At 37.3% G+C, this 22408-nt stretch overlaps 1 protein-coding gene across 1 annotated transcript; it reads right to left on the bottom strand.

Annotated features, from left to right (window-relative positions):
* Positions 1 to 3406: 3406 nt before the first annotated feature.
* On the bottom strand, positions 3407 to 20957 carry LOC118854639 (dentin sialophosphoprotein). Its single transcript, XM_036764961.1, has 5 exons — positions 20857 to 20957; positions 18181 to 18253; positions 10486 to 10572; positions 6255 to 7214; positions 3407 to 5590 (listed from the first exon to the last, which is right to left on the bottom strand). The coding sequence occupies exons 1-5, from the start codon at positions 20955 to 20957 to the stop codon at positions 3407 to 3409; spliced, it is 3405 nt and encodes a 1134-aa protein (XP_036620856.1).
* Between the last annotated feature and the right edge of the window lie 1451 nt (positions 20958 to 22408).

The raw sequence follows: 22408 nt of genomic DNA on the forward strand, positions 1-22408 counted from the left end.
TGTCATCAGGGATATAATTTTTCCTCTGAGGACAATTTTAGCTGCATTCAAGACATGGTGGGTAAATTTCACAGTATTAAACAACAACTTTTGAAAATGACTGTGGAAAGGATTTTCAAATATAAAGGACAGGATACTTGAATAACAAGAGATTTTTCCACAACCATGAAAAATCTCAAAAGGAAATTGGATAGTATATTTAAAAAACAACCCAAAGGAATTCAAACTGACACTCCAAATGCATACCCTAAAAAGCTCACCCTAATCTATGAAAACATGTACATTCAAAAAAAGAGGATAATAGCAAGAGACTTTAATCTTCCTCTCACAGACATGAATAAATATATCAGAAAGATTAACAAAAAGGAAAATATAGAAATAGAAGTAAACAAACAGTTTGAAAACTGTACAGTTTGAAAGACAGAATTTTCTGAATGGAAATATTAAAGAACATATATGTATATATGTGCATATATATTACATATATATATTTCTCAGCACCATGACACTTTTAAAAATAGACACAGAAAACAGGGCACATAGAAATTATATGGCACAAAATAGAGCATAGGGAAATTATAAATTTATGTCAAAAAGCAAAAATATTAGCCATATCCTTTAAAGACCGTAATGCAATAAAAATCTTAATTAATATAGGGAGCATAAGCAAAAGATACAAATCTGAATGGAGACTTATGGATGACCAAAAACAAATCAAAGAAACAATAACTACATGAAAGACAACGATAATGATGAGACAACATATATACATATATATATATATATGTATATATATATATGTGTGTGTGTGTGTGTGTGTGTGTGTGTGTGTGTGTATCTATCTATGGGTTTTACATGTGTTTCTTATATACAACAGTTTATTGGGGGGAGGGGTTGTTTGTTTTCCATTAATCTATTCTCTTTTATTTTATAGGGAAATTTAATCCATTCTCATTTAGGCATATAATTGTTAAGTTTATGCTTTTTTCAATGAAATCAACACTTAATCCTTATAGTTTGTATTACTTACAGTAATTTGATGGTTTTATCCTATTCCCATAGTCTCTACCCCCATTTCCCCTGCTCAGGTTGCCCTGCTCAGTCCCTTATTCCTTGAATTTACTTTAATTAATATCCTATCTCCCATTCTCTGTCAGATTGACTGCCTGAGGACTATAATGCTTCTTTCCCTACAAACCTGATACCACCTCTAATTGGGTAAGGAAGCAGTCCCAAGAAACATTATTCCTCTTTGAAGAGCAAGGCTTCCAGAAGCACCTACTCCCTCTAGTCAAAACTAATTTCTTGGCTTATATTGAGCCCTTCTCTCAAAGAAGAGGCCATGTCCACTGAGCCATCCCAAGAGTGTTTCACACTCAAATCCTAGTTTATACTTGTTATTTTTCCTGCTTCATCAAACGAGCAAGGACTTATATTCACTGGCATAGCCTTTGAGAAGCTAGGATCAACTCCATACCACTTGAAGGCATCAGAGTAAGATGTTAAACAAAACAAAACGCATCTCTATGGTAGCCTGGCTTATCGGTAAGGGCAATGAATTTCAAAAGTCCGGTTCAAATGTAAGGTGTAATACTTATGACGCTGTTGAAGAATTTCCCTTCTCTAAGCCTCAATTTCTTCATCTGTAAGATGGAGCTAAGAATATTTGCTTTACACTCCCAAACCCCAATGCATGTAACTAACAAGATGCTCCATGCCTTAAGATCACTTCTCTGATTTATAGAAACAACCAAGCAAAGGTACAAACAAGGTGTGAACAATTCTTAGACGCCTCCATCAGAACAATAAATTAAAGGGATAAACTATACATAATAACCGTACAAGGGAGGCAGCATGGTAGAGTCGGTAGAGTACCGGAATTGAAGTCAGGAAGGCCTGGATCCATGTCTCACCTCTGACACAATTAGGTGATCATCAGCAAGTCTAATCTGGCAACTCTCTAAGTCTTTAATGAGTTGATGATCTGCATTAGTGAAAGGAGTTTCTACATTGGAAGTTCTCTACCCAGATGAAATCTCAAGTCCAAACCTAAAATAAAATAAAGGAGAAAGAAAGGAATTCTCCCCATATTTCACTTTGTAGAACTTAATTAAATTTTTAAATATATCTGCCAGTTTATATCTCTTCTAAAATCCTATTTAGGCTGCAGTGTTTCTCTAATTGGATGGGTTTGGGGATACATCTTTGACTCTGAAAATTACTGGTACTCATATAAAACCAATTAAAGCATCTTCTGAGACCTTTGGTTGCAAACATGATCCAAGAAGGAAAAAAAGAAAATCTCCAGGTAATTATTAAGCTGCTACCAGCTTAAAGACCATGTCTAGACCAAGGAAATTTCTAAAAAGTTGATGCAATTTTTGAGTGAGGTTTAGTCCTAAAAAGATAAATTTATCCTAAATCAGCCCATGTTTATACACACAACCAGTTTTATCATTATGACAATCAAGTCCATAATATAGTGTGGCCAATTGCAAAAGCTATACATGAGATCACAGTACTACAATTAGAATGTGAGTCTCCCTGAGTCTAACCCAGCACTGAGCTACATGAGCAAGGCATCCTAGAAGATACTTGATCAAGTCCGCTTTAGGAACATTATGCTAAATTCCTGGTGGCTTGCACTTACACTTTTCTCTTTCAGTGGATTTTAAAACCATCACCAAAATGTTATTGTTCTTTAGTTTTTGTCAATATTTAGAATCAGAAGTACCTGTCAAAGTCATTCTCTTCAGGCAACAGTGAATATATTCTTTACAGAGATTAATCATTCCTCCACTCCTTTTCACATAAAGTAGGGCCTTATGTCAAATAATAGTGTCAAAAGCGGAGCTAGATATCATCAAACAATCCTTCTTCCTGAACTCTGAGTGCAGCCACCCAGAAGTCATGCTTTCTGGAACGTGACAATGCCGCACACTTTTTTGTAATTATCTGTTATTCCTTATGGGAAGCATTCTATAGAACTCTTTGGATCATTTAATTAATGAAGTTTCAGATGCTGTTTGATGAGCTAGACAAGATTCAAGCTTTCAGGTATGGTCAACCTAATGAGTATTTTCCCACTGTTGTTTCACATTTCACTTTGCATTTGAACTTAAGTTAAAGCACAAAGAAATTTCAATACATTTAAGCAATCTACATTTATGTAACATTTTCTCCTACTAACTTAGAACACATACAGATCAAGCATTCAAAATATATTTGAGTTAGCTTTTCTTTGGCTCCAAATCTGACAGCTTGACGGTTTCTACAGTTGTATCTGAGGTGACTGCTGACTTTCATTTCATTCTCTCTCACTGGTTATACTTTTGTAGAAATTTTTACTTCTTGGAAATTACTTGGACTTTTCACGAGAGGAACTTTCTACTTTCTAGCCTTTGTTCTAATCATCACTTGTTAGGTGGTTACTATCACTGCCTTCGCTGATACTGTCACTATCACTGTCACTGTCACTGTTGTTTCCATTGTTAGTATGGTTTTTAGTCTTGCCTTGATGGTTGCCTCCATTATTGTTAGTATCACTGCTGTCACTGCTGTCACTGCTATCATCAGATTCGGTATCGCTATCACTGCTGTCACTGCTATCACTACTGTCACTGCTATCACTGCTATCATCAGATTTGCTATCACTATCACTACTGTCACCGCTGTCACTACTATCACTACTATCACTGCTGTCACTGCTATCACTGCTGTCACTACTATCACTGCTGTCACTGCTATCATCAGATTTGCTATCACTATCACTACTGTCACTGCTGTCACTACTATCACTACTATCACTGCTGTCACTGCTATCACTGCTGTCACTACTATCACTGCTGTCACTGCTATCATCAGATTTGCTATCACTATCACTACTGTCACCGCTGTCACTACTATCACTACTATCACTGCTGTCACTGCTATCACTGCTGTCACTACTATCACTGCTGTCACTGCTATCACTGCTGTCACTGCTGTCACTACTATCACTACTATCACTACTGTCACTACTATCACTGCTCTCACTGCTCTCACTACTATCACTGCTATCACTGCTATCACTGCTATCAGATTTGCTATCACTATCACTACTGTCACTGCTATCACTGCTGTCATTGCCATTGGATTTGCTATCACTATCACTACTGTCACTGCTATCACTGCTGTCATTGCTATCAGATTTGCTATCACTATCACTACTGTCACTGCTATCACTGCTGTCATTGCCATTGGATTTGCTATCACTATCACTACTGTCACTGCTATCACTGCTGTCATTGCTATCAGATTTGCTATCACTATCACTGTTGTCACCACTGTCACTGCTATCACTGCTGTCATTGCTGTCAGATTTGCTATCACTATCACTGTTGTCACCACTGTCACTGCTATCACTGCTGTCACTGCTATCACTACTGTCACTGCTGTCACTACTATCACTACTGTCACTGCTGTCACTGCTATCAGATTTGCCATTGCTATCACCGCTGTCACTGCTATCACTGCTATCAGATTTACCATCGCTATCACTACTGTCACTGCTATTGCTACTGTCACTACTATCAGATTTGCTATCACTATCACTGTTGTCACCACTGTCACTGCTATCACTGCTGTCACTGCTGTCACTGCTGTCACTGCTATCAGATTTGCTATCACTATCGCTGCTATCACTGCTGTCACTGCTGTCACTGCTGTCACTGCTGTCACTGCTGTCACTGCTATCAGATTTGCTATCACTATCGCTGCTATCACTGCTGTCACTGCTGTCACTGCTGTCACTGCTATCAGATTTGCTATCACTATCACTTCTGTCACTGCTATCACTGCTGTCACTGCTATCACTGCTGTCACTGCTATCACTGCTATCACTGCTGTCACTGCTGTCACTGCTATCACTGCTGTCACTGCTGTCACTGCTATCACTGCTGTCACTGCTGTCACTGCTGTCACTATCACTGCTGTCACTGCTATCACTGCTGTCACTGCTGTCACTGCTGTCAGATTTGCTGTCACTATCACCACTATCACTATCAGATTTACTGTCACTGTCATTGCTGTCACTATCACTACTGCCATTTGCTACTTTTCCATCACTGTTGTCGCCATCATCACTGCCATTATGAGAGCTGTCACTATCATCATCATCAGTGTCTGATACACTATCACTATCCTCATCTCCTCCTTCTGGTGAGTCACTACCATTGCTACCACCATTTGATTCATCAGGTTCATTAGAATCATTGCCCTCACTATTACTGATATCCTCACTTTCCGACTTTGCATCATCATTACTGCTATTAGGGTCATCTCCTTGCATAGATTCGTTGTCAAAATCATAGCTCTCATCATATCCATCACTATTGCTTTCGCTGCCAGTGTTGCTGGGTCCAGCTTTGCCAAGAAGTTTTGTTTTCGGGTTGTTTCCAACAGGTTCATTGCCAACCTTCCCTGCCACATCGCGGGATCCTTTATCAGAAATAATGTCATCTCCTTTACTTCTAAGAGCATCATTTACTTTCTCAGCTTCTTTAGTAGTTTCCATACCATTGGTGTTGTTGGGCGAGTTGTTTTCTACCTGCTACGAAATGGCAGAGGAAAAAGAGTGTAAATAAAACAACACTACCATTAAATTGTGAAAATTGGACTGTATCAGTTAATTTGATACAATGTTAACTTGTATTTTAAAATATTATATTTATATTTTTGTGACATTTTTACTTTGTTTGATCTTGAAAGATCTTCACTCTAGGGACTCCTCAACAGTCACCTCAAATTCTCTGCCCCAGAGGCATCTGAGGGGCTTTGGCAGAGTAGAAAGAGAGCCAGATTATGATTAAGAGTAGGCAGAAGTGAATTCTAGGTCCACTACTCCCTACTTTGGTAATTGTGGGCAAGCCACTTACCCTCCCTTGCTCTCCATCTGCCTGTATTTCTTCATTTGTAAAATCCAATGCCATTGGACTAGATTATTCTAAGCTCCCTTCTATGAAATTCTGCAAGCAATGACTTAGTGAATTTATTGTTCAAAGCATAGTTTTAAAAAGATTTTCAGCAAACTTGTAGAAATCTTAATTCCCAAAGTTATACCATGCCAATGCATCAAGAATTCCATGTCTTTTTATTCCAGTAGTATAGAAGGCTAATGTAGAAGAATGCAGTTTTTAAAATTTGAAGGAAAAAATCTGGAGCAAAAGTTGTTTCTGTTTAAGCTGACTAGACAAAAAAATGATTCTAAAACTTACCTTTTCTTGGTCTCTGCCAATGTCATTGGAACCTGATTCTTCATTTAATTCATTTTTACCACCTTTAAGGGATAAAGTCAGCTCCATGGTAGCTTCTACTGCATTATCATGATCTTCATCACTCTTTGAAGTAGTTTCTCCATTGAGGAAATCATCTTTGTCTCCAGTGTCATCATCTCCATTGGCATTACTTGAATTTTTGCTTAAGCTATTATCACCATCTTCTTCATCTCCATTTTCTTCAACCTCATTACTAGGAAAGCTTGAATCCCTATTATCAACAGTGCTTTCATTTCTGTCCTCTGCTTTTTCTCCCTCATCATCACCAGAACCATTGCCTTCGAAGGTATCAGCTCCATTGCCACTAGCACCACCATCAATATCATTCCAGCTTTCATCTCCTCCATTGCCATTTGTTACTTCACTTTTTTCTGTTGGAGCCTCAGTTTGATTACTCCCATTTCCATCTCCTCTGTAAGGAGGCTCTTCATCTAGACCACCCTCATTTTGATCAATGTTTCCATTCCCTTCATCTTCATTGCTTCTATTCTTGTTTACATTCTCTTGCTGAACACTGAGTGTTTCAGTTTGGTTTGTGTTGGTAACATTCCCTTCATTGACATTTCCACTAGTGGTTTCATTATTATTATTCATTACATTTCCTGCCTGGTAAACGATGTCTTCAAAAACATTTGCCGTGCTGTTTTCTCCATTCCTATCTCTTGCTAATGTTTCTGGATTCAGTATTTTCCCATGCCCATCTCCAATATCACTCTCTCCTTTGGCTAATATAAGACTGGAATAAGATTCCTTTTCTCCTATCTTTGCATTCTCAGCAATATCACTTTCTCCTTTGCTACTGCCATTTTGATATAGTTGTGCACGCTTCTCATCTTGATATGGGAGCTCTTCATTTGTTTTATTATTTTCTTTGACAATGCCATCGACAATTATCTGATCCTAAAAGGGGGCAAAATAAATAAGAAAAATAATTTAATATCTTGGTCATAAACAATATGTAGTTGAATAAAAGCTATACCATCTTGCCTAGGTAGTAATTGATAATCCTAAATCTAATTTTAAAATACGTTTTGGTCAGTGATTCATTTAAAAGAAAGGGGGCAGTATAGGGCATTGGAAAGAGGATTGATTTCAAAGTGAGAGGAGTCTTCATTCTAATCTTGGCTCTACCACTTAATACCAGTGTAACACTGCCAAATTACTTAATTTCTCTGGGCCCCAGTTTCTTCATCTTTAAGTCAGTCAATAAACTTAATTTAAAGTACCTACTACGTGCCAGGCACTATGCTAAGCAGTGAAGATACAAAAATAGGTAAAAGACAGTCCTTGCCCTCCAGGAGCTCACACTTTAATGGGGAGAAAAATAGTGAAACAAATATGTACAAACAAACTACATGCAGGATAAATAGGAAACAATTGAAAAAGGGAAGGCACTACAATTAAGAGGAGCTGAGAAAAGCCTCCTGTAGAGTACTGGATTTTATTTGGGACTTAAAAGAAATCAGAGAAGCCAATAGGCAGAGATGAGACGGGAGAGCATTCCAGGCATGGGGGACAGCAAAATAAAATGCCTGGGGCCAAAAAAAAAAATGAAGTGTCTTGTTCTTGGAATAGCTAGGAAGCCAGTGTCATTGGATCAAAGAGTACATGTTGGGGAATAAGGTATAAGAAAACTGGAAAGGAGGGAACTAGATTATAATGGTCGTTAAGGGCCAAACAGAGGATTTTGTATTTGACTCCAAAAGCTATAGGAACTATAAAATGAAAAGGTTGGACTGAATGACTTCTAAGGTCTCTCCTATAATCCTATGACCTTGGTCAAATCATTTCTCTCCAGACATCATTTTCTTCATCTGTAAAATTTGAAATCTGGTTGGAATTATCTCTAAGGTTATAATCTACATTAAATTTCTATTATTCTATATCATCAGAAATATATAATGTGAACACACTTCTCAAAGGAGCACTCAAAGCGCTTGCCTTCTAATATGATAGAGGTAGCATGAGGAAAGGGGGTTATCATCCTTGTGTGTGAGTATGTATGTGTGTGTGTATATAGACACACATTTATATAAGTATGTGTGTATATACACACCCATATATACACATTTATAATTTTTTGTTGTTTTTATAAATTTCATTTAAAATCAAAAGCCAACACTAAAGTTACAGAGAATTTTAAAATAGTTTTTGAAGTAGGCAAATCAGCTATTAAAAATGTAGAAGGGCATATTTCTAAAAGGAATAAAAAATTTCTTTTAAAAGATCATTCAAATGTGTCAATCAGAAAAGAAATTTTCTTACTGAATTACTACAGATAATAACATTTACGGTAACAAAATAATATAAATATATTGTCTATAGAATAAATAATAACATTTAAAGAATGTTTTATGGATATAAAGTATTTATGGCAAATATACTTAGTATCTATATGTGCTTGAGACTTTACCCCTTTCTTTTTAGAAGACAAGTGCTTTGAATGTTCTTTTGGGAAGTGTGCTTGTGCTATGTTTCTGGTTATTTGGAATACAAGAAGTTTCGGCCATATTCCTAATTTTGTAGATGAGGAAAATGAGATCCAGAGAGAAGAAATGATTTGATCAGGGTCATAGGATTGTAGATCAAGAAGACACCTTAGAGCTCGGCAGCTCCAATCTCCTCATTTTATAGATGATGAAAGTGAGAACCAGAGAAGTGAAGCCCAGGGTCACATAGGTAGTTAGAGGCAGAATCAAGATTCAAACTAAGAGTCCTCTGATTCCCTCATTTAGAATAACAATAACAATCTTGTGGATTTTTGATAATTGAGTAAATGAACTGTTCTCACTTCAAAATGTATTCTAAGATTTTATGTAACTTTTCTATTAGCTTTTAAGTTTTTATGAATAAAAATTTGTTCTTGATTGTTAAGCAAAGACAGGCTTCAAAGCTCAGCCAACCAGTTGCAAAAGATGTATTATACATCTATTATGTTAAGCACTATATTGGGCTAAGAAGTGGAATGTTACTATCCAAAAATCATACCCCAATGAAGCAGATTAGATATGGTTGATTACACTCATTTGCAAGCACACCTAGTTTATGGGAAATGTCAATGATGTCAACTAAACCCTGTTTCCTTCCTTCTACTGATGTTTAGATTGCAAGGGGGAAAGTGCCTCACTGTAGAACAGTTATTTTAAATATCTAGTAGCATAAGTTCAAAATACAGATGACAATTTGACCACAATTCAATTCAATTGAATTCAACTTTTATTAAGAGCCTATTAGATAGAAAGCACTGTACTCAGCTCTGGAGGTAAGGCAATGTCACAAATAAAAATTATAATGAACAATAATACATGAGAGCCCAAAAGAAATACACAATAAAAGGTTATGTGAAGTCTAAGATGGAGGATTGCTTCCAATACAAAGAATCAGCAAGTCTTCCTGGAGCAGGTAGCCTGTGTGAGCTGGGCTTTAAAGAATGGCTGGATTTCAACAGAAAAGAGAACATTCCAGGCACAGGGAATAGGATGAGCAAAGACAAAAAGGCAGGGATATACAGAGCAATATCAAATGCCATTGGCTGATGCCAGATTGTGGAGGGCCTTGATGAGATGAGATAGAGGAGCGTCGACATTTTGCTTGAGAAGCAGTAGAAAGTCACTACAGAAGAATTGCATGACTACACTTATACATGAGAAAGATTATTCTGGCAGTGATGTGAGGTACGCATTTGAAAGGGGGAAAGGTAAAGATGGGAATACCTGTTAAGAGGCTATTACAATAGTCTAGGTTTAGGGAGTACTTATACAACAACCATAACTTGGTCAGGTCCATTGGGACTTTGCAACAAGGTGAAAAATTTAGAGGATGTCAACAGCTCTGTCCCATGATTCATTTCTTCCTTTGCTACTCCCACATCCTCTGAGCATGTTCTTTTCAGCAGTTTAGAAACATAATGGTTTCCCAAGGTGTACTTCCTCTCTCAAACCCACATGATCCTGTCCCCTTATGTGGAGACACACAGTTCCTATAGTACCACTTGACCCATGGAAAAAAATTATTTTGGCCTGTACTAGGCTGGGAGCAGTGGGAATAGAGAGTAGGAAAAGGATTGGAGAGGTTTTTTTCAAGAGGAATTTTCAAGTAAAGTAATAATTTTCAAGTGGAATATACATAGAATCAAAGAATAAAAAGAAAACACATTCTAAATGTATGATACCTGTTTGGTCACTTCTGATTTTCCTGGACAATTTAAATCCTTTGATCTATCAAAATCATATCTCTCTTGGGGTCTGATCTGAGAAACCTGTCAAATTGAAAACAGAATATTAAAGAAATTATTTTTGAAATATGCTTAATCTTCTCAAAATGATTTTGTGCAAAACATAAAAAAACAGTCACACACGTAGAAGACAAGCAAATTATTTTTTGTCTTAGATTAGAAAACATAACAAGTTTAAAGTACGTATAAATGTTTTAAAAAATTTATACAGCTCCAAATTATATTTATATATTGATCCACCTAAGCGAAATCCTTGTGTGGTGCATGCCTGTGACAAAAAAGGGCCTGAGTTATTTCCTGGGGATTTATCTTTTCTTAGATAATGCCTCTACCACCCTCCCCCCCAAACACACATGCACACACACACACACACACACTCAGTGGGAAATATCCTCTTCTGGTTATTCAAATTTGACAAATAATTTTAATAAAGAGTTTAAAAATATTTTATTGATACATTTTAATGTAACTTCATTTCTGAATATATCCCTCCCCCTTTCCCTACCCAGTGAGTCATTCTTTATTACAAAGAATTTTTTAAAAAGCAATTTACCGAGATCAAACAACTTATTAATCATGTCCATGTTATACCCCACACTCATAGTTCCTTGCATTGCAAAGAAGGAAGTATTTTCAGTACTCATCTCCAGGGATAAGCAGAGTCATTCAATAATCTAAAACACAGTTGGTGGCTGTATTTGTAATAGTCATACTCCTAAGGTCACTCAGAGCTGAGAATCTATTACTAGCAGTATCTATCTCTATTTACTGGCACCTTCCCAATGGGCTATTTCCCCTCTAACATGACACTTTATCACAGCTCATAGTTGGCTCTGATTGTATTGCCTTCCTCTGATGTTCTCAGGTAAAGTGACTTTCATTGCACAAGTTTCCTGCCCATTTTTCACTGGTCTTTCTCTCCCTAAGCTTCTGCATGTTACCACTCATTGTCTTCATATTATGATTTGTTATTTTCAAACCCACACACACCTTAGACATGCAGAAGGCTACAGACAGGAGAAGTCCTATTTTACTTTCCTTCAAAAATGCAAACACCAGGAGGATTCTGGGAAGATGGCAGAGTTGGTCAGAAAATTCCAGGCTCTCAAGATTTCCCCCCACAAATGAGATAAAAATAGCACCTTAGGGTGAACAAAATGCAGGTAAAAATAAATAAGAATAGGGGCACAACAGGGATTTTCATGGGATAATTCAAGAAGATCAGAAGAAAAATCCCAGGTTTGATCCCTGTGAAGTATAAACACCTCCATGCTAGGGTCCAAGTTAACAAGCGGCAAGTCCTGAGGATAGCTGGGTTGGGAGGCTGCCTCAGCTCCAGCCACAGGAACTTTTACCCTGGGGACAATGAGGTGAGTTGGGCATCTGAACTGGTGAAGATCAAGAGATCCTCTGCTGACAAGGAATTCCTGACCCAGCTGTGCTGGGAAGAGTGGCAGGGGCAAGAAGAAACCAGCATACTGTGGGTGAAGGTAGAAGCAGGGGGGCAGAATGTCTCTGACTCTGTGCACTTATAGGAGGCTGGAGATTTGGCTTTGATTCCAGGCTAGAGGGGAGAACTGAGATCTGGGGCAAGAGGCACCATCCCCCATACCCCAGGGCTAAAGGTGTTTACAAAAATTAAGCTATTAATTAAAAAAAAATGCACAGGCAAAGGAGAAAGACTCCAACAATAGAAAGTTGTTATGGAATAGAGAAAAACAGGGTTCATGTTCAGAGGAGGATATTAAAGTAAAGAAACTTCCAAAGAGTAATGTCAAATGGTCACCTGCCCAAAAAGAATTTTAAAAGATTTTTTAAATCAAATGAAGGAGAGGAGGAAAAACTTAAAAAAAAAAAAAAGAAAGAAAGAATAATCCAAGAAAAACAAGATTATGAAAAGAAAGTCAATCAATTTGAAAAGGAGATCCAGAATTTCAAGGAAGAAAATGACACCTTGAAAATTAGAATTGGGCAAGGTGAAGCCAATGAAGTTACAAGAGATCAAGAAATAATTAAACAAAATATGAAGAATGAAAAAATAGAAGGGAAAGTGAGACATCTTATAAGAAAAATAACTGATCTGGATAACAGATTAAGAAGAGAAAACATAAGAATAATTGTACTATCTGAAAGCTATGATCAAAAAAAGAATCTTGATCCAGTAACACAAAAAATAATTAAAGAAAATTGTCTTGAAGCATTTGAACAAGGGAGAACATAGAAATAGAAAAAAAAATCCATTGATCACCACTTGAAAGAGATCCTATCAGGAAAACTCATAGGAAGATTATAGTCAAATTCTGAAACCCCCAGCTCAAGGATAAAATATTAAAACACTAAGAAAAAAATAATTTAAATATGACGGTGCCACAATTAGAATGACACAAGACCTAGCAGTGGAGACATTAATGGACCACAAGTCTTGGGAACACTGTATACTGAAGAGCAAAAGAACTGGGGCTCTAGCTGAAAATATTATGCCCAGCAAAGTTAAGCATAATTCTGAATGGAAAAAAATGGTCATTTGATCAGACTTTCAAGACATGGTTTTAAAAAAACCTTAACTTAATAGAAGATTTGACATACAAGACAAGAAAAATATAAGGTACATACCAAAGACTGATTATAAGGGATTCAGTAAGGACAGACCATTTACTTTTTATATATGTAAAATTTATGTATGTCTAGTATTGTCATTAGTAATTGATTAGTTCATAAGAAAGATTGGGGTAGATCTGAGTTTAATATGACTTTAAAAAGTAAAACCATTTAGGAATAGCTAAAAAAAAGTATTTATTTTATACAAATGAGGTGCTAGAGGAAGAATCAATACAGAGGAATTAGAAGGAGGAGGGCTGGTAGTTCTGGTAACCCACTTTCATCAGGAATAGGTTTAAGATGGAGCTATATATATATATATTTAGAAGAGTATAAAAGTCTTCTAAATTCAGAAGAAATTAAATGGTGTGGGGATAGGGAGGGGGAGAAGACAAGGGAGGGATCTAGAGGAGAGGGCAAGGTAGCAGGTAGAAATAAAGTAGGGGAAGCAGGAGGGATGGGAAACAAGAGATATACACAAACATAAAAACAAAGATCAGGAGTAGAATTTATTACGGAAAGTATATGTCTATATATGTATGTATATATGCATATGTGTGTGTCTATATCTATAGCTATAGAGAAATATATCTGCACTTAATTGTAGCCTGGGGTGGGGGTGGGGGGGTGAGGGGAGGAAGAGTGAAAAAAGAACAAAGTAAAACGTGCACAGCAGAGAACAAAAGAAAACTTCCAAGGAAGCAAAGAAAAATGGATAGCTCTGAACACAATGTATAATATTTATTATATAGGCTTTCTTGAAATGAAAATTTATCATTACATATTTTGAATTTCTCTTATGTTCTGCTATGCACATAACATGCTTTATTTTTCCTTTTCTTTGTATTTAAATTACAATATTTAATTTTACAACATTTTTTCCTCTATTCTGTATTTCTGTTCTGGTGTTTGAGTCTAAAACAAAAGTTTAAAAAAATGCGACTACCATCTCTTCTAAAGCTACTCTCTAGAGCAAAAGCATCAAATATTTGGTCTTCGGCCATGTGGCTCCTAATACCCCAGAGGGCTGCCCAAACCAGAATAAAATATAATTGGGAAATATTTAACAAAATAAGTAATCAAAACATAGATTTTAAAATCAAGTCACATGGGGGTCTTTATGTAGGGATTAGTGGCCCCTGTTTCTATTTGTTTGCCACCACCGACATCACACCCTTGTCCTGATGGTAATCAAGGGTGGGAATGGGTAGTTGGGGAAAGAGATTCTTTGTATTATCTGTGCTCTCTAATGCTACTACTCCCTTTGCTAGCCTCTTCATCTTTTTTAGAATCATCTCCAGTCTTAATAAGAGGTAACAATAAGAGTAGCTGGCATTTATGTAACACCTACTGCATACCAGGCACTGTACTAAGTGCTTTACAAATATCCTCATGACAATTCTGGAAGTTAGTTGTTATTAAAATCCCCATTTTACAGTCGAGGAAATTGAGGCAAACAGAGATTAAGTGATTCGCCCAAGGTCCCTTGGTAAGTGTCTGAGGTCAGATTTGAACTTGGGTCTTCCTGTCACCAAGCTACCTGTTGCCTTTTACTACCAGTATTTAGTTTAGGATTTTTCACTCCATTGCTTTGGGTGGATAGAATCTAAGAGAGATCTTTGAGTATATCCTGATGCCTCCAAAGGTATTTGATTGCTTTCAGATGGGCAGATCAACACAGTAGGAGAAGGATTAGCCAACTTCATGGTTTATACCACATCTAAACATGGACCCACATATGTCTCTATATTTTGGCAGGGATTGCCAGACCACACAAGATGGCCCTCATTTCACTGCCTTAGCACATCCACAAGAAACAAAAAGTCCCTCTGCCCAAAAATACTACAGGCTACACAAGTGTCTTCACTGGGACAGAGTGGTTGAGTGGTAAACAAGCTATCATAAGGGGCCAAAGGAAGACTTTGGCTACCAACTGAGGCTCATGACATAGTACAGAGACAAAGCATACTGACGCAAAAAGGTGTAGCCAGGGACAGAGTGAGATATGAATCCAAGACATGTTAGAATGCTATGGAGTCCTGTGTTCAAATATTCAAATATCTGAAAATACATCTCTGCCACTTAGTTAGCCCCTGTGGGACCCTGACTGTCTCACTCTACCTTACTTCACTTTGTTTCATCTGTAAAAGGTGGAAGTTGGTCTAGATGACCTCTGCGCCCCCTTCTAACTCGAAACCTATATTCCTATAATCCTCTGAGTCAATTTCTCCAAGATTCTCTGGGGTTTTTCCTCTTCAATAACTAGAACAATTGTTTTTTTCTTTTGTAAGAGATGATGGGGGAAATGCAGCTGTCACTATTACCATTTCCTGTGTTTGCCACAAATGTAAGTATTTTAATTAATTTTAAAATCAGAATTATAGAGCATAAAACAAAAGATGGGCACAATAGTTAAACATAATTCTTGGGTAGCAAAAAATGAATAGGAATGAATTATTTTGATAGACCTCCTAAGAATGCAAAAAGTTACAAATGCAAGCAAAGGGCAGGAAAGAGAGGATCTAGTTTAAATTTAGGGGGACATCTAAAAGAAGTTTACCATTATCTCTTCATTAGAATGTGCAGTATTTATGGTTTTTGCCACAATTAAGTGTCAATTGGCTCAAAAAGCAGGCTGGTCTCCATGCTGAAAGAGAAGAGGCATATGAAACACCTCTCTACTTCAGGTTATCAAGGAAAAATGATAATGAAATGTCCCTCAAAACACACACACACACACACACACACACACACACACACACACACACACACTGGATCTGTTGAGAGAAAGGAGGTAGGATGACGTCACAAAGTGGAAAAAAGGTAGTAAGAAGGACCATAGAACACTTCAAACTAAGAAATAAGAGGCTCTTTCCAAAGAAGAAGACATGAAACAGAAAAGAAACATCTACCTGAACTCCCAAAAAAAGATGAAGTAATTGCACAGGGGATTCTGGGTGAGAAGTCATCCAGTTAAAATCAGAGGAAGAAGAAACAAATAATGATATTGGTGACTCTCAGATGAGAAATGTTAAGACATTTTTTTGTTCACTGATAAAAATAAAGGGCAATTTTTCTCTTCTCAGAGCATTTATCTAAAGTGTGACAGAAAACTTTCCAAGACTTATCAAAATGGATAATTACTACTCACTTCTGGTAATTCACATAGGCACAAATGTTACTTCCAGAGAAAACTTAGAAAGCATTTCCAATAACTTAACATATGTAATTGATAGCATAGTGCTTGCCTTCCTAATGGGTGGAGTAGGAGCAGGGTGAAGCATTCATTTTCAAAATAAATGATACAGTATGCCTAAAGGGCATACCCTTTGGCCAAGCAATACCACTACTAGGTCTATATCCCAAATTGATAAAAAGGCAAAGGACCTATAAATACAAAAATATTTGTAACAGCTGTTTTAGTGGTGGCAAAGAATTAGAAATTGGGGGGATGTCTATCAATTAGGGAATAGCTGAACAAGCTGTTGTATTTGATTGTAATGGAATACTATTGTGTTATAAGAAATGATGAGCAGGATGCTCTCGGAAAAGTCTGGAAAGACTTACATGAACTGATGCAAAGTGAAATGGACTGAAGCAAGAGGACATTGTACAGTAACAGCAACATCATGTAATGATCTATTGTGAATAACTTAGCTGTTGTCAGCAATATGATTCAAGACAATTCTGAAGGACTTAAAATAAAAAATGCTATCCATCTCCAGAGAAAGAACTGGTGGAGCCTGAATGCAGATCAAAGTTGCTTTTTCTTTATTTTTCTTGGGGTTTTTTGGTCTGTGTTTTCTTTCATAGCATGACTTACATGGAAATGCTTTGCATGACTACACAGGTACAACCTATGTCAAATTGCTTGCTTTCTTAATGCAGGGGGAGAGGAAGGAGGGAGAGAATGTGGAAATTAAAATTTGAAAAAAAAGAATGTTTAAACTGTTTTTACATGTAATTGGGGAAAGTATTAAATTTTAAAATGAATGTTACAATTTAAAGTATAACTTTTTTAAAGAAATCACTCTCAACAATTGTTAAGTCTTGAGAAAGAAACCATAGATAGATCTTGAGAGTATCAGTGTTATTTACACCACTCCTGCCCATCAAAAATAAGAGATTCAGAAGAAAAAAAGCAGATTTGGATAGTGAACAGTAGGTGAAGAAAATAGTGCCTGAGAATGGCATCTCTGGACCATGTCTTAAAGTACAAACTACCTGCATAAATCCTCTAAGCTATACATCACAGAGAATAAATACAACAGGTAGTAAAAATAGTAGGAGAGATTCACGTAAGTTTGCAGAAGACAGAGTATAAGAAGAGAACCCCTACTAACGTCTGTAGCCGAGATTTCCATACACAAATGGCCCAAGTAAGGCTAACAAGTAAAATGAACTGGTGTTCGTAACACAAGAGGATAACTTTGACAATCACTAAGATTTGATAGGATAAGACTGAATATGAATCTATTATCTGAAAAGAAAAGGATAGTAAAATATAATCATGCCAGGGAATGGAGGAACTCAAGGAGGTCAGTGTATAGTTGGCATTTGGGTGAAGCTCAATGGAGGCAGAAACAAGTGATGCTGCCTTTTGGGCATTTTATAGATCACCTGTACAGAAAGAGAAAATAGATGAGGAATTCAGGAAACAAATCACAATACTGGCCCAGAGACATGATATAATAGATATCTGCAAAGTGGCTGTCCACTTGTAGAGGCCTTCTTTTCAGGTATAGCATCTGAGTTCTAAGATTCCATGATTCTGAATCCCCAAATATTAAAAAAGTAGTAAGTTATTTTATAATATCTTGAATAGTAGTGATAATAACAAACATTTATGCAGCATTTGCTATATGCCAAGCACTGCACTAAATGCTTTACAATTGTAAAGGTTTAGATTTTATTTTTTCCCCTGCAAAAGAAGTTAAATATCTTAAGGAAACATTTAACAAAAATTCTAAGGTAAAGAACATTATAAGGAAGCTTCTGGTAGGGTTCAGGCTTGGGAGGGGCCAAAATGCTTACCGGAATGGCCTCTGCTGTTGCCAAGATGAAGAAAAATAACAAAGTCTTCATCTTCTTTAGCGGCAGTAATAGGCTATTTAAAAAAAAGATTACAGTACAATTTTAATTGTTAAGTAGAATAAACATCAATCATAATTTGGTATCTTCATATATTTAAAAATGTGTCTTGTTTCTAGGCTGTGGGCACAAATCCAACTTCACACTAATCTAGTTGCATGTTAAATATGACAGGATGGTCAGAAAATCAAGGGAAGAGGGTGGCATATCCTCCACCAAACTTAGCACCAAAATACCCATCCGTTTGCTTCTACTAACAGATGAACAGTGGCCTTACTGAAATTTGTCAAATAGATTTCCAGAAAAGTCAACACCCTAATGTGATTATGAAATATAATGTGTATTTAAATGTATGTTGGTTGATTAAAGATTATCTAATCTAACCCTTTAATTTAATAAATATGGAAACAGAGACTAAAGGAAACCGTGGTTTTCCCGAGGTCACACTGAGGTGCTATTTGAACCCAGTGCCTTTGACATCCAGTTCCAGTCTGTCAGTAAGTCCACCAATAATCTTTATTAAGGACCTGTGCTAAGCACTGGGGATACCAAAAACAAAAAAAGCAAAAAATAGTCCTTGCTTGCCCTCAAGGAGCTCACAACATAATGAGGGAGAAAAAGGTAGAATGGTCTTTGTACTATATTACCCTGCAGCACATTTCCAATGTGATGTGTGGAGAACAAGGTCCCACGAATGGACAGAAGAAAAAAAGGAGATTCTGAATTCCCTCATGCCCCACCTCCAAAGTCATGAAATTCAATCACATCTTAGTTGTGACTCCTCTATGAGTTTGGTTGTTTCTAATACTGATAAAATCAATAAATTATATAGTTAAGCATTTATCTCATCCTTTTGTTATTAACACTAAAAGGGCTTTAAACATTTGTTTCATATCACATACATTTTTAACTTTATTGAATTCTTAAATTTTAATCCCATGAAAGATGCTAGATATGATAGAAAATCTATTTGCAATACCAGCATTTACCTGCTACCTTAGCTTCATCTGCATGAGAATACCAACCTAATGAACAGGGAAGGGTTTCTTTCTCAGATTTCTGGAAGCATCACATGGTAACAAACTGTCATATTTTTTGATTTGTCCCAGATTCATTTCTAACTATGCTTAGCCAAGAAAACAGTGTTTTTTACGGTGTCTGGATTAATTTAGCATTCATTCTCCCAGAGTTTGTCATGATTCCCGCCCCCCCCCACCATTATATTCTCTTGATTTGATAAGTTATAATGAGGGAAAGAACAAGTCAAAGTTTAAAAAATGGCTAAACTTCAAATTTGCCCTTGGACTGAAATGCAAATCATCTTTGAAATGCTATAGTTCAGTATCAGGAACATGTCTGGTCTTACCTTGACAGTCTTCAAAGGAACTTTGAAAATCCAGAATTGCTCCTTTTCTTTGAAGAAGAGTGGTAATGAGGTGTTGTACTGTAGTTTTGTATGACTGTTGTGTAGCTACTGAAATTTAAACTCGGTTTGACAAGCATGTCCACCAATCACCATCTGGAAGCCCACCCGATATGGGGTTGTGAGGTGTGGCTGTGACCATGAAGCTCATATTAACTTCCCACATACTGCTATATGTTTGCTCCCTGAAATCCTTGGTTGCAAAGTGACTAGACTAACTTTTACTTAATTAAATAGTTCCTGCCAGGCTGGTTTAGTATCTTAAGTATAGAGAATTAGCATGGCTCAGCACCCAGAGCACCACTTAAGCTCTGTCACCCCGACATTTCTTTTCCTGTGAGGGTTGGCAATCTAAGAAAACTCTAGGTTTCCTAAGTAAATATGACTGTCTATTTAAGACCCCTATCATTCCTGAGGTGGATATTTAAGTTACTGTGCTATAATTCAATCAGTGGCACTGACTCTCCCTGAGGGACCTTTGAAAATCTATAAATAGTTACGTGGAGAAGCTTTCTATTCTAAAGGAACAATAAGGCATGAAACACAAAAAATGATAGTCCCTCTCCCCAAAAACACTTAATTCAAACTGTCAGTGTTTATGGTCCTCACAAGAATATAACAATGGATGAACTTCAGAAATAACTTCAAAATACGAAGAATGTTTTTGCAGTGACAGTCAAATAATTAAACAAGGAAGCAAAATAGGACAAAGAACTTTGTTATCCATAGAAAAGTAATGTATAGGGGCAGCTAGGTGCCACAGTGAGTAGAGCACTGGCCCTGGAATCAGGAGGACCTGAGTTGAAATTCGGCCTCAGACACTTGACACACTCATTAGCTGTCTTACCTTGGGCAAGTCACGTAACCCCAATTTCCCTGCCTTCCCCACCCCAAAAAAAGTAACCTATAAAGAGATCATCATATATACTGTTCATGGGACATCATTTTATAATTACATGAAAACTTACACAATCATTTAACAACTTAAACACAATATTGCATATATAGGAATGAATGGATAGGTCCCAAGTCCTACTGATATTGTGATAATGATAATTAGAAATAGTCATCCACTGCACAATCAAGGATTGGTTTTTTTGGCTTAAAGGTTTTGAAGTCAGCCATCTTTCATTTACCCTCCAAGCTGAGCTTCTGACTCTATGGACTTTGCCACCATGATTTAGCTGCTCAATTACATTGGAGCTTCCTTTGGTGCCTGGGACCTTTTCCTCCTGCAATGTCCTTCCACCATACGAACTCCCTCCTCCCACTGGTGAGTTCTTTTGGGGACCGCCATTTTTGGGGTAGGCCCAGCTTGGCCATGTTTCATTCCCCTTCTGACTTTGCTTCTGAGTCTAAGGACTTTGCCATCATTCTCCAGCACCTCATAGGTTCTCCATATTCTGCTTCCCCACTTTGATCTGGGAGGTGATAGTGAGCCTCTGGAATTCACTGAGTACGGGGTGTGACATGGTCACTTTTGGAAGACTGCTTTGACAGCTGAATGAAGAATGGGCTGGAGTAGGGAGAGGTTTGTGACAAGGACACCAATCAGCAGGCTATTGCAACAGTCAAGGTATGACATGGTAATGGCCTGCACCAAGGTGTCAGAGGAGAGTTGTCACCCAACTCATCTGTGACTCCAAGAAGCTGTAGCATGTGCAGCAGCTACACCCCAGTAAAAGCTTTTATGCAGTTGGGCTAAACCAGGTTGAGAGTAACCAACAGGCCTTAAACCCTTCAGTGAGTTAAGGGTATGTCTACCCCTTGCAGCATGTAAAGACTTCCCCAGTGGAACAGGTTAACGGGAACAATTTGTTTCAAAGGCCATGAAGGTTGCTGAAACAAGCAATGTGGAATGCGTAGAGTTTGGTCAGATATTAAAGATGGCAAGGTCATCCACTCCATCCCAGACCATCACCAGTCATCCTGACTTTTGTCTTGCCACTGGACTTTCATGACTCTGAAAGAGAGAATGAGGCTGAAGACTTTGTGCAACTCTGCCTCACAAATTCAATCCATGCACAAGACAAGACATCACTCTGTGATGTCATTGGTCCTCTTCAAAAATGAAGGATGAGCAACAACATATAGAAGATTTTATGAAAGGAAAGTTGATAGGCTTGGCAACAGATTGGATATGGCTGGAGTGAGGGTGGAATGAGACATAGTGAGGAGTCAAGAATGGCACTTTAGTTTGCAAGCCTGGGGCATGAGGATGTTGGTACCTTCAACAGTAACAAGGAAGTTTGGGGTAACAGAGTTGGAGGGAAAGATAATGAGTGCAATTTTGGACATATTGAGTTTAAGATGTCTACAAAACATTCAGTTTAAGATGGCTAATAAGTAGTTAGAGATACAAACAGTTTGGGCTGGATAAGGAGCTTTAAGAATTATCAGCATAAAAAAAAGAATCATCAGCATAGAAATAATGATTGAATCCATGGGAGCTAATAAGATCACCACATGAAAAAGTGTAGAGACAGAAGAGAAGAGGGCCCGGGAAAGAGCCCTGTGGACACCCATGATTAGTGTGTGTGGTATGGATGAAGATTCAGCAAACAGAACTAAAAAGAAGTCAGTCAAGTCGAAGGAAAACCAGGAGAGAGAAATGTCTTGAAAACCTAGAAAGAAGAGACTATAAAGAAGAAGAGAGTTTAAAAAAAGTGTCAATACCTTTGAAGAGGTCAAGAAGAATGAGAATTGAGAAAAAACTTAGATTTGGAAATTAAGAGACTTAGTAACTTT

The sequence above is a fragment of the Trichosurus vulpecula genome, chromosome 6 (genome assembly GCF_011100635.1).
Source record: "Trichosurus vulpecula isolate mTriVul1 chromosome 6, mTriVul1.pri, whole genome shotgun sequence".
Lineage (NCBI taxonomy): Eukaryota > Metazoa > Chordata > Mammalia > Diprotodontia > Phalangeridae > Trichosurus > Trichosurus vulpecula.